Source organism: Malurus melanocephalus, unplaced genomic scaffold (genome assembly GCF_030028575.1).
Source record: "Malurus melanocephalus ecotype Western Australia unplaced genomic scaffold, MMel_1.1 scaffold_89, whole genome shotgun sequence".
Taxonomy (NCBI): Eukaryota; Metazoa; Chordata; class Aves; order Passeriformes; family Maluridae; genus Malurus; species Malurus melanocephalus.
The window spans coordinates 996,767-1,010,063 of NW_026623321.1; the positions used below are offsets into that span (position 1 = coordinate 996,767).

At 49.2% G+C, this 13,297-nt stretch overlaps 1 protein-coding gene across 2 annotated transcripts in view; it reads right to left on the reverse strand.

Moving 5' to 3' along the window:
• Window positions 1-1,841: 1,841 nt before the first annotated feature.
• HUNK (hormonally up-regulated Neu-associated kinase) overlaps window positions 1,842-13,297 on the reverse strand; it is a 36,508-nt gene continuing 25,052 nt past the window's right edge. Inside the window, exons 7-10 of one of the 2 annotated variants that reach the window (XM_057368165.1) lie at window positions 10,732-10,900; window positions 10,029-10,112; window positions 6,548-6,728; window positions 1,842-4,319 (exon numbers count right to left, since the gene is read on the reverse strand). In XM_057368165.1, coding sequence (XP_057224148.1) covers window positions 3,676-4,319; window positions 6,548-6,728; window positions 10,029-10,112; window positions 10,732-10,900 — 1,078 coding nt within the window. In that variant the 3' untranslated portion in view covers window positions 1,842-3,675. The remainder of the gene's footprint in view (window positions 4,320-6,547; window positions 6,729-10,028; window positions 10,113-10,731; window positions 10,901-13,297) is intronic. The other variant, XM_057368166.1, reaches the window with a different exon arrangement.

Sequence of the window (13,297 nt, forward strand, 5' to 3'; positions counted from 1 at the left end):
GCCTGCAGTGTCCTCCTCCTCCCACGCAGGAGAAGATGAGAACCTCCTGTCTGTGGGGCCAGGGATGTGAAACGTTGAGYAGGTTTTGCTGTGAAGGTTGGGGCACACTTGTTGCTGAAGGCAGCACGGGCAGATCAGTTCTTGCACGACCAAAATTTCCCTTCATGTTTAAACCAAGAAAAAGGCCTTGGATTTCTGGTTTTGAGCCATCAGAAGATGGCTCCTGTCTGGGAGCCCCTGTCACAGATCCATTTCACCATGCATCAGCCTCCTGAAAAAGGTCTGAGCCCTCCCGACTGCCTCCTACCAAAGGAAGTCTCTGAAATCAGAGATTTCCCAGACTTGATGAGGACTGGGGGACAAGGTGGAGGAAACCCTGACCAGCTSAGTGGGATGAACAGGAAAGATGGATCCAAGTCCACACAGGGCAAAATTGTCTGGGAGYAGGCAGAGATGGGAGAGAAAACCCTTGTTTTATCTAATGGTCATTTGGAAATGAAGCTTCTGGTAACCTTTCTCTGTTTTGGATTCTGCCTTTCTGCTTGTAACAGACACGAGGAATTGGGGGGTTTTTTACATGGATAGAGTGCTCTTCACACAAACATTAATAAATACCGTATTTCATTTGATTTGAAAACAAACTTAGCACCTCATCCTTCATCAATAAACACATTATTTCTTCCCTCTGGGTGCCCTGGCATCAGCAGGGAGACAGAAGAGATGCTCCTGCAAACTCCAAACTCCAGGCTCTGTCCTGATGCCCTTTGTTCTGCTTGCCTGTGCCTCAGGAACAGACATCATCCTATTACAGGTTTCCTTTGGGATCAAACGTTGAAGAGTTCTGTTCTGCTCCAAGGAAGCCACGTGGAAAGGGATAAGAGAGAGAAAATGGACCATTTGTGGCCAGAGAAGATAGAAGAGGCAGGGAACGGATAGGCAGAATCCCAGGTCCTGCACACWGCAATAGTGTCCCTGAAATTGCAGCTCACTTCTGGATAAGCACAGCCCCCACGAGCTTGGGGTGCAACGGCAGTGAAGTTTTTTTGTATATAGCAGCCCATTTACAGCAGAAATACAAAGACCAACACCTTTAGCAATAGATGCTGATATCTGTTCTTTCTCCCCAAATAAACCAACACCTGTTTTTCCAGGCATAGGAGCCTGAACAAAAACAATTCCAGCACTCTGGATCCTGAGCTGCTGCCCAGTGATCTGTCAGTTTGCAAAATCCTCCTTTTGGTGTTTCACAGCTGCKCCATTGGCTCTGCATGTGATCCTCAGCTCAGAAACAACCCACCAAAATGTTTCAACCTTGCACCAAAGCCCAGAACTGCTCCTTCCCTGATGCACAGCCTGGAGTGTAAGGTGTATTTTCAKCTCTGTCAAACAGATTCACGGCAGGTTTGGTGCCAAACACCACAAAAAGAGCTCACCCTTCCACCAAACCAGRCTGCTTTGAGCCCTGTCCACCCTGGCCTTGAAGTGTTCGTACTGAGATCATCTTGGCTACCTGGCAAACAAAGTCAGCAGCCCGTGGCAACCTTGTTCAAAAAGTACGTCTATTTAATAAGGATACCAAATACAGCTTTTCCTTTTGGAATTTCCACTCTGATATATTTCCACAGAGGTTCCCTCTGTGGYCACTGCAGCTGGACTGTACATAGCTACTGACAATGCTGGATGCATGGTTATGTTTGAGCAGTGCAGTGCTCATATATTCTCTATAAATATCACAAAAGGTTTCTCATTTGTTTTCATTCTGATTCTTACACATATTTCCTGTGTTTCCACAAAAAAAATTAAAAATACACATAAAAAAAAAAAACAAACCAAACAAGTAAGTCTTTCTTGCCTCCCCCAACCTTTTATTGGATTYTAAATTAACCTGAGTTTGTAATCCAAGTCAGCATCTGCCATCTGTTTGTGTATGTGAGTGTGATGGACACAAAGGGAGGGATTTCAGTGATCCCTTGATTTCAGTGATCCCTGATTTCACTGATCCCTGATTTCAGCAGTCCCTGATTTCAGAGATCCCTGATTTCTGTGGTCCCTGATTTCACTGATTCCTTGATTTCAGTGATCCCTGATTTCAGCAGTCCCTGCCCACTGGCTTTGCAGCACAAACGTGTTCTTAAGGTGAAGGGAATGAAAATTCTCTGAATGAAAATGAAGGAGCTAAAATGGGCCCCTGGGATGMACAGGTGGTCTCCACAAACAGAATGTAACATTTCCTCATCTTAAAACGGATAACATTATTTCAAGGCTGTCTTTCTCATCATATTGGGGTTTTCATGTGTGTTATTTGCACAGACACCAACGGGGCAATGAAATTGTAAGAATAAGGATGAAGACAGGGCCTGGATTCCTACCAATGGCAAAATCCCATCTTCCAACAGCAAGGAGATACCGCCTCTGCTGCCTGGGTTTGGAAATGCCATGAAGTGATGGCAGCAGGGCCAGGGCTGCCCAGGTGGGAACCAGAGGGGAACAAGCTTTGCTGAGATGCTCTGAGCACACAAACATGCACACAGGGGCGGTACAAACGAGAGAAAAAAACAGCCTTAGTCTTTGGCTAAACCTTCTAATTTATAGGAAATGGTTTAAAGACGGAAACAGAAACAAAAAAATGCTGCCAACCTCTCAGATGTATAATTTACTTAGAAAAACAAGACTGGTATACAGAATGTGGTGTCTTCTAAGAAAGTTAATCTTCACTGCTCGTAACAATATCCAGATTTTGGTAACCATTACCAATCTTGGAGTATAAAATGGACTTGGTGCAGGTTCACGTGTCCTTTCTCAGTCTTTGAATTCCCTGCAGTCCCRGAGAAGCTTTCAGGTGTGCCCAATGCTGTGACAGGGGCTGACGCAGGAGCTGGCTGATGGTTCAAACACAGCCTGCTGCAATCTGGGTTTCTTCTGCAGCACCTGCTTGCAAACCCCTCCTGAGAAAGGAACTGGCCATTAATGCAGTGAATTTCCACATGATGACACTTGTTCTTAAATGATCACGTTTCTGGTGAGAGACATGATTAAATCATAGTTTTCTTTATGAAAAAAAATGACTGTGTGTTATTACCTACTTTATGTAATTAACAGCAAAATCTGCCTTGAATTCCAATATTCCCACTTTTTCTGAATTACACCGCTCGTTTCTTTATCCAAGCTTCTACCATCTCCTCTGCAGGATTTGCCAGCTGGCTTTGGGCTCAGTGTCTGGGTTTTTGCCYTTGCCTGCCCCAGGGACAGTGCCAGCAGTGGCACCACGTGCTGTGTGGCACAGGCAGGTGGGGCAGGGACAGTGTCACCAGAGCTCCCAGCCTGGCACCGTGGATTTCCCGCAGGAACCCAAACCTCGGCGCTCGCGGCTCTTCCACCTGATCTCGCCAGGGCAGAGCAGCGAAAATGCAGATCCACGCGGCTCCTTCGGGGCGTTTTACTGTACAGTCAGATGCCAAATGTGAGTATTTCTTTGTAGCATGAGCAGAGCCMTTTCCTTGCAGCTTTAATATGTCGGGCAGCGCCTTCCTCGCGAGCAAACCCTCTGATCTCGCGCACCGCAGCGCTGTGGGGCATCGCACAGCGACGGCAACGCGCCCGTGGCCTTCCCTTCGTGCCTAAAGGGGAAAAAGGTCAGATCCCAGAGCAGAGCAGCACAAATCCCAGCGTGTCGGGCTAACACTGGCCGCTGAGAGCCTCTGTGTTGAAGGAGATCTGCGTGGGGCTCATCTGCTGCAGCTGAGGCATCCTGGCCTCCAGCGGCTTCTCGCTGGCCGGCTGCATGGTCAGGCTCCTCTTGCGCAGCATCTGTCCGATCCCCATCATGGGGAACCTGCCCCGGCTTTTCACACAGTTTGGGCTGCCCAGGGGGTTGCTGGGAGCCAGCTGAGTGGGGGACACGGCCTCTTCCTTCGCTGGGTACGCTTTTTCCTCGTACGTGAACGAGACCTGGGTGGGGTGGATCGGGGACGCGCTGCCCGGGGGGAAGAGCGGGGACAGTGTCCTTTCACTGGAGCTTTTGTAAGGGAAATTCATCGGCGAKCCCAGAACTCGGTACTGATGGGAGGGGGAAACCTGGTCCATTTGGTCCTCCCTGTCGACCGACTCGAAGGAGTGCACGATGTTGAGGATGAGGGGTGAGTCCCTGGGCCGGCCCCCGATGCGGGAYGGCTCCGGCTGCGGAGACTCCTGCCTCTTGAGGAGCCGGGGCGTCCTGGGCGGGGGCTGCTGCACCTCCAGGTACTCCAGGGAGCTGGAGGTCACACAGCCCGTCTTGGTCACCAGGGGCTCATGGAAAGGGCTCAGCCCRCCGCCAGAGTCTGCAAGGCAAGGGGAGAAGGAAGCACAGGAGCACAGTGCGGTCACCAGCACTGCCTGCCCTGTGGGCAGCATCCTTCCATAACCTGTACATTCAATCCACCAGCCACAACAAATGGTCTGGGATACTCAGAACCCATTCCCTCTCTCACTGAACACTCACACTGTTGTTTCCTGCATAATTTATCTGCCCCTTTCCTCACAGGCAGTAAAATGCTTAAATTAAGACAAGGATGTGAAAAGGAAAACCACAAATGTCTTCAGCTCTTTGTATTAATTGTATCTTCCAGGGCCGCGCCTGACAAATCTCACATTTCTCCTTCCTCAGCACAACTTGGTATGGCTCTTGCAGGGTCTGTACCCACTGACACACCTGGAGAGCACAGTGAGTTAATACCTGATGGCTCTCCTCGCATTTTGGAACAAAATCTTATCTCTGTGTAAATATCTGCTCTCACACATCTAAATATGGAACRGCAGCACTGGGCAGGTTCAGGCTGCTGCACTTGGAACAGATTTGCTGCATCGACTTCAGCAGGAACCTTCCTCCAGCAAGGGCCGAAAATAAATGGAACAATCTTTACAGGACTTGGCCCAGTCAAAGCAAACAGCTTGGGGAGAAGATGTGCTCAGCTCCTACAGGATGCTGGCACTGCCTCATGCCAAGCTCATCACGGGCAGGCACGTTTTGCTGCCTCGATGGAAAGCTGTCCAAGGAGCCTGACTGCCAGGTCCCCCTCATTGAATTAATCAGTAACTATTCCATGAGTTCCCTCGGTTTTGAATCACCCAAAAAGGACCTAAAAAAATCAGCTCTGCCAGCCCTCGAGCCACAGGCACAAATCTCACACGTATTTCTTGTGGAGGGATGGTTTTGTCAGTGGCTGAGACATGAATGGACGGACAGGATGAAATCTCACACTTGCCTGGCAAAAGCAGAACAAGTGGAACCTGACCAGTTCCTTTTCAAAATTATTTGACCATTTAAGATGTGTCAAAASACAGTTTCTACAAGCAGAGAAATGCCTTCAGCTAAGATCTGCTTGGTTTTCAGGTTTCACATCAAAAAAGCAGGGAGAAACACAAAGAGGGGGGAAATGAACTAGACTTTCTTTCCCCTACGCCTTCCTCCTAAAAGGGACAACAAATCTGAGCAAAATGGCATTTTTATATGTTTTTTTTAACATTTTTCACAGGAAGCATGTACCATTCCTGACCAGCTCTCTGGACTTCTGCCACCTTGCAGCAGAGGTTCCTGTGCTGCCACACAAACACTGTTCACACAACCTTTTTCAGGCTGAGAGCAACAAACGATGAATTATCAAGCCACGAGAATGAGCATGAAAGCATCACAARCCACCTCAGTAAATACTCCCTGACCCCACAGCGGACATTTTCCATCTCTGTACATCCCCACCCTGCTCTGCAGTGCCCTCCCCTCACTCAGTTCCTGATTTAACAGCAGCTCCATCCCCCTCCTGCTCCTCAGGTCCCACCCAGGTGTGCTCTGTCCACATCCCCCTTTCCCTGCTGACTTCCCCTTTCCTTCACTCCCTTCTCTCCTTTCAGCCATCCCTCCAGGCTGCCCTCTGTGATTAAAGCTCTACTCTCCTCTGCCTGTCTCATCTTTACCTGCTTGAGCTTCACCTGGCTCCTTTTGCTGGAATTTTTGGAAATTTGCTGAGGCTGGCAGTCCCACCTGCCTCTCCTCGAGGCTGCCTCTCTCCCAATCCTCCACCATCATCTGCTCCTCCCAGGGACTCCTCGAGGTCAGGGATTCCCCCTCTCAGGCAAACACAGGGGCTGGGAGGAAGCAGCTTGGCTACCAGCTCCAGCTCCTCAGTGACCCRGGGTGGGTGGTGATGCTTTCTAAACACCAGCGTGAGTGGGGATGGTTTTGGGTGAGGATGTGTAAACAGCAACARAAACTGCTTTTTTAAAGCACTGCAGGAATTCTGACAAGCACAGAAAGGGAGGATTCCTGGCTACTGAACACCATCATGCTTTCCTCAGGGTGTTTCCTTTCACRTGTGGTGACATTATCAAGCCCCACAGGGACAGGAGATGCAAACCCYGAGGTTTGTTTTATTTACAAACCCTGAGGTTTTACTCACGAACCCCAAGGTTTTATCCACAAACCCCGAGGTTTTGCCCACAAACACACAACATACAGGACAGGCTCAATAACACCACACCACACATGCACACCACTGGCCTTTCTCCCACTGACCTTTGTCTGGACCCTCAGCCTTGGCGACTTTCCGGTCCTTCAGCAGAGCCTTGGTGTTCTGGATCTGCGAGATAAGACAGGAAGAAGGCTGTCTATATGAAACTGGACCTTTCTCAGTTCTCTTTGGGAGCTGACGGTGAAGGATCTCCCCTTTCTTTTCTTGCTCTTTGAGTTTTTTGTCCTTTAGGTTGTAAAACAAACAAGAACAATTGGGTTTACTCACGGGAAGTTTCAGCGACCCCCAGAACTACAAGGTGGATTACATATTTTAAAGGAACTTMTTCTGGCTACTCAGAGTAACTAAATCCTCCATGTGTCATTTTCCTCTGATCAGTTTGCCACGAGTTCATGGCTCCCATCTGCTGGGACATTCAGGCAGTGTGAAAGCTGCTTTTGGAAAATTAAAGGAAAAGGAAAGCTTTCCTCTTGGAGCAAGCAGGTAAAGSTATGTGCTCCTCCACACCTGAAGTACCCTGCTTAATCACCAAAAAGGTGATTTGTCTTTACTCCACTCCCCCTGACATTTAAAAAGGTGAGCTGGGAAGTTTTAAAGAAGTTTAAAGTCTTTAAGYTGTTTATCTTCTGTCCAGACAAGATCTGGAGGAAGGCGGCCTTTGCTTTTACAGCATCTCTGCRAAGGCACAAGACATGGAGGGAGAAATAATTCCTGAGCCATCCCTTCCCTGAGGCCTGTCTCCTGGTCAGGATGGGGAAGGTGGGATTGCAAGAGCAAGACAGGTTTGACCTCCAGGGATGACAGAGGGAAAACAGAACCAGAGGAGGACTCTGAAGAGAGAGACAATTCTCAAAGCACTGTTTTACAGAGACAACTCTTCTTTCAGTCACTGCATCCAGACCAACTGCATAATGCCCTTTACCTACCACTAAATTCTGGGGAAGACAAAAGTCTTCTTTCACATCAAAAACCAAAAGTTTTGGTTGGTTTGGGGTTGTTTTTGTGGTCGCAGTTCCCATTTAAGCAACACTTTTTGSTGCATCTTATTAAAAGGTCACTGTAAGTACAAGTGTTTTTTAAAAAGTGAGGAAAAGTTCCTTCCCCCAGTCCTGCCAAGAGCCCCTGACTCTGCCCTCACCCTGCTGGAATGTTCTCCCAGCCACYCCACACAATCCCAGCACTCCTGGCACAGGAAATGCATGTACCCGCTACTGGCATTAGTTCCTGCACGCTGCATGAGCACTGCAAACTGTCTCAGGAGTGTTTTTGAAACTGCTCCTTTATGACCGTGACTGTGAGAGGCTCAGGACCAAAGTCCTCAACTCCCAAGGTGCCACACGCTGCTGTGTTCAAAAGGAAGGCAGATTTCATTCAGTGGAGTTGTAAAATTCCCCCTTCAGTGCAGAGCACACGGCCATGTCCCACTGCCCCATAAAGCAGGAGCAACACCGGTATGCTGTGCTTGAATGGGTTGGGAATTACATCATCCTCTGCTATTTCCTGTCCTGACCTTGACCCTCAAACCCACTCCTGGTCCCAGCAATGCATCTGAAAGGCAGATAAAGGGTATTTGCCTTGGCCATGTCTGTCTTATTTCCCATCTCTGGAGAGAGCAGAATTCCATGGTGTGCTGAGCTGGAGCTGGCCATCCCTCCCCCTGCCATTCCCATGGCAACCTGCAGCTCTGCCCAGGGACCAGTGCTCCCAATTCCTGCTCTGGAAGCGGCAGGGAGGGCTAAGGGATTCCATCTCCAGCCCAGGAACCTTCCTGAGCTCACAAACCCCCCACCCTGAGTCCAGGTGGCACCCAYTGAGCTGGGCACTGCCGGGGCTGTGTTCCCACCCACATGGAGGCATTTCAGGAGAAATGTCTCAGTGACAAACGGCAGCAGCAGCCCAGGGTGTGCTGCTTCACCTGTCCCTGCACAGTGAAAGCAACACAGTCCCCTGGTGCAAGTACTGCTAAAGAGACAGAAAATCACAGAATCACAGAAGAGGGAGGAAGGGACCCTGCAGTCCATCTCCATGCTCTGCCATGGGCAGGGACACATCCCCCTGGCCCAGGCTGCTCCAAACCCCATCCAGCCTGCCCTGCAGCTTCCCTGCCCAGCTGTGCCCATGCAGCAGAACAGACAGGGTTGTTGTTGTTGTTGTTGTTGTTATTATTATTGTTATTATTATTATTGCTGCTGCAGTGTCTGCACAGTGAGCACAGCCTGGTAATTATTTCCAGGAAGACAGGACACCCCTCATGCCCTAAACAGCTGCCCTGGGACCAGCTCTGAGTGCAGGACAGGCTTTGCAGGGAGCTCCTATCCCCAAACCTGCCTACAAACCAAACTGGGGCCATAGCCTGGCACTGCCATCAGCTTTCAGCTTTCCTCAGGGAAGTACAGCTTCCACCTGCCCAGGAGCAAAGCTGTGAGTAATTCCTGGGGAATGCAGAGTCCCAGAGGGCAGTGGCTCTGTCACCAGAGGCTGTTCCAGAGAGCACCAGGATGTTCCATGCAGCACTCAGCTCCCAATACCTGCCCCTGTTTCCAGGGAATGCTGCCCTGCAACAGCTTGAGCGATCTGGGAGAGCTTTGTGAAACACCATCTTCACCAAGTTACCCACTGCTGATGTGTTTCAAGCAAGATGGTTCTGATTTATTCCAGAAAAGAGTCGGTACTATGCCCTGGAATTTCCATCTGGCTCGAAGTTCAGCTCGTCTAGCAAGCAGCCTTTACAATAAACAAAACCAGCCCCGACACAAATGTGCCCCTGCAATTAGATCATCAACCCAGGGCTGAGGAGCAGCTCTGGAAATGGGCAGACTCCTCAAGAATGCTGCTCTTTGTGCTGGCAGGGAGGGCTCGCACAGCTCATGTTACTCCTGTAATTTCAGTGCTCGGCAGAGAATCCAGAGAATCGGCCGGGGAAGGAAAGCCCAGCCGTGATTTAATACAAAGTGATCTAATACAAAGTATCTTCACTGCTCGCAGGCAAAGAGGATGGAGACCAACAAAGGTGAAGTTCTTTGTCTGCCCAAGGGAATTCCCTCAGGATGCAGTGGGCTGACCCTTCTGCTAAGCAGCAGTGAAAATTGACTCTGAGGAGTGTTGTGCTAACACAGATCCACCGCTCCTGGCAGCAGGAGGGTCACCTTGCCTGTCACTCAGCTCTCTGCCCTACACCACCAGGGTCTCCAGCCTCAGAGCCTCAAGAACCCTCAGCTTTCATCTTTTTGTAACACCAGAATGAAACTACAGAGCCCCCTGAGTTTGCATCATTTTGCTAAACAGAAACTTAAAAAAATTTATTTTCATAAAACCCCTGGAAGTTACCTTTGGATTTTTTCTCCAGAGGGCTACTATTTGTTTCTTTGAAAAGAAATAAAAGGAGTTATTTGTCCTGCACAGGCAAGACCACAGCTCTCTTTTTTCTCCACAGRTCCACAAACCCATGACCTTGACCACAACCATCAAGGATGCTCAGATCCCATCTGCTTTCAAAGCCCTTCAGCAAGATTTGGCGAGCTTTACCTCATAGGAGTCTTTATTTGCCTTGTATTTTTCTATCTGGTACAGCTGGTTCTTGTGGCAAATGCTGTCCTGGCCTTCAGCCTTCTGTGGAGAGAAAAGCACAGAAAACTCATTATCACTGGTGGCACCATTAATGTGAAAAGCACTGAGGAACGAAAAAAAATCAGAAGCTGTTATCAAAYTGGAAGGGCTGAGCCATGCTCAGGGGCCAGGGAGACTAGCTCAGGTAAAGCTGAGTTTTCACTCAAAAGTTAAATAGATTTAAGAGATTTTAAGCTCCTTCTTGATGTCCTGACTCAATAAATTGTGTTGCTGGCATTGCAAGCAGCAGAACCATCTCCACACAGGGCGCATCATAAMACACACCAGAGGCTCTGCATGGCAGTTTTGTTTCTGTAGGGCCACTGCCCTCATCCCAATGAYAACTTCCCTGTGAGGGGGAGAGGGACAGGCACTGATCTCCCTGGTGGCCTGGGACAGGGAATGGCTGGAGCTGTGCCAGGGAGGGTCAGGCTGGATCTCAGGGAAAGGYTCTTCTGTCCCCAGAGGTTGCTGGCACTGCCCAGGCTCCCCAGGGACGGGGATGCAGGACCAGGAGCTGGGCTGGGTGACCCCTGGGATACTCTGTGATCCTGTGAGATCAMACACCAGCACTCCAGGACACTTTGAGCCCTTCCCCCAGCGTGGCACCCCGAGGGCTCACCCTGAGGCTGGCCAGGTAGCGCTCCAGCTTCTTGTTGAGCARGAAGTAGATGGCCAGCGTGTGGCTGGCGCGGTTGGACAGCACGGTGTTGATGACATCGCTGTTCTTGTAGCCCAGCTTCTCGGTCATGTGCAGCAGCACGCTCTGGCTCAGGTCCTCCAGGTGAATCCTGCACAGGGACAGCCACAGCAGCATTTTTGGGTTGTGCTCTCAGTGACAGAGCTCCAGGGGATGAGGCAGAGCGCCAAAAGAGCACTGAGGGCTCGGTGACTTGGGGTGATCAGTTCCCTTCTCCATGRGCAGGCAGGGAAAGCACAGATTATCTGGGAAGCRCGGGAACTGCAGGAAGCTGTGAGAGCTGGATGAACAGGAATGTCCACTGTTCATGCACCGTGAGGCTCAGGACATGTCACCCTACACCTGACCACTGAAAACCATCGGGACAATCCACCTGGTTTTGAAGGRAAAGAGGGAAATTCCAACTCGACCTGGCTCCCTGGAAAGCCCCTTTTCCTGTAATGGAGCACCTCTGCACTGAGCTGCACCCCCTTACCTGCTGCACAACATCTCTGTACTAACCAGCTGGGGGATTTCCTGCAGGAGAAAGGGTCATTCCTTTGGAAATGCTAAAGCATTGGCTCACTCTGAGTTTAAACCCGATTTTTCTGTATTCTGTTCCTATTTGGACCTCAAAAGGCGCTGGCCAGCTTCCCCACCAGCTCCCATCCCTCTCCAGAGAAATTCTGGGGCTCAGCTGGGTGTTGGAGGATATTCCTCACTCTACACCAAGCCTTACATCAGGGGGAATTGGGCTGTGGGCACCTTCACAAAAAACTGCCTTCTCCATTCCCAAGGATCCCTCCCCACCTTCCCTGCCCCAGCTCTGAAGCATGGGGCGCAGACAAGATGTCAAACACAGCCTGGGAAGCCTCAGATAACTCTTTCCCTTTGTTCCTTGTGCTTAGGAACACTCATTCTGCCCCTAAGGAATGCTTGGGGTTGGGTTTTTTTTTTCTCCAAGTTCAAAAGCAAAACTTATCTTGGCCACTGCACGTTGAGACATCTGGGCAGCAAAAGAAATTGAAGCGATTTTGACTTGAAGGGCTCAGCAAAACGGGAAATTTTTGCTTGCCTTCAGGGAATTTCTACAACAAAAGCAAGCTTACGAAAAGCCTGGGAAAATATTCTCCTGAAAATGCAGCTTCTGCTGTTCTCCCACCTTATCTCCACGCTCTTCCCTTCCCTACCCCACTCCTGCCTCAGGAACAATGGGTGGTACCCCCAGAGCAGTGGAAGGGCTCTGCAGGAACACAACACAGCTCCTTGTGTGTCGATTGAGAAAGAAATGGATWCTTTGCACATTCAGCAGTGGGTTTTTCGCACACCATTTCCACACATCTGATCCACATCTGCACACTAAGGAAAATCTGAAGAAATTCTGGAAGCTGACACTGGCAGCACTTTGTGAGACAAGCTTAAAAGCAGTCAGGCCATGTCTTTAAATATTAAAACTTTGCAGTTTCTTTTCTCTGTAAACCTACAGTATGACAAAGGTAGGTCAAGCTTGGGGYATCAACTAATGAAACAAAAGTAATMTTATGAAAAAAAAAACTCTCTTTAAAGGCTTTTGTCCTTTACAGATTCATATAAAATTTGGTTTAATATAAAAAAAGTATTTTTCTCTCGATTTCTGACAAAAGGATGGGAAAAGCTGTGCAATGAGAAAAAAAAAAAGAGGAAGAGAGAAAGAATGAAAGGAAGAAAGAAGGAAAGAAAGTGTTTTTTTGCAATGGCAAAGCATAGCATTCCACGATGATTCCTTTAAAAGTACTTATAAAAGAAATTATTTTATTACTATTATTACTGTTATTATTGCTATTATTATTATATTTCCRTCTGATTCCTTGCCTTCCAGAGGGAATGACAAGCGGGCTCTCCATAAATAAAGAGCAGTGCACAGCTATTCCAGCCAAATGAGGYTGAAGAGGGTTTGGACACCTCAGTGCACCAACACCTCTGGAGAGGACCCTTCCACCACAACCTGACAAAAGCCTGACAGCTTTCACCTAGGAATTASGAAAGAGAGGCATGGAAATGCACCTGCAAAAGAAGAAGTACTGTGGAAGTACATCCAAGCCCTATTTCTGGGTTTTCTTCCTCTTCTCTGCAGCTGAGAGTCAGACAGAGAATGGAATCACCAGCTCTTTGACACTCACACTGACTTAACAGATGCCCCATTCAGTGGATGGGTCACTCATTAGGACAGTGATTTCATTAGCCTAATGAACTCATTCACTTTACACTTGCTTTACCTTCCTCACCACTCACATGCAGCACAGACACCCAGAGCGCCCCTGGCTGAACAGCCCCTGTGCAAATCATCTCAGCTGTCCCCAAAATGTGGGGGAGTGGTGCTAGAGCAGGGGTCTGCCTGTTCTCATCCTTGGGAAACAATTCTTCCCAGGGCCACCTTCATAGTCTGGGGGCTGCAGGGAGCTGGGCTCACATCTGCCCTGCCTGTGCCAGGGGAAGGCTCCACTGGTGGCCAGAGGCATCCAAACTGCTT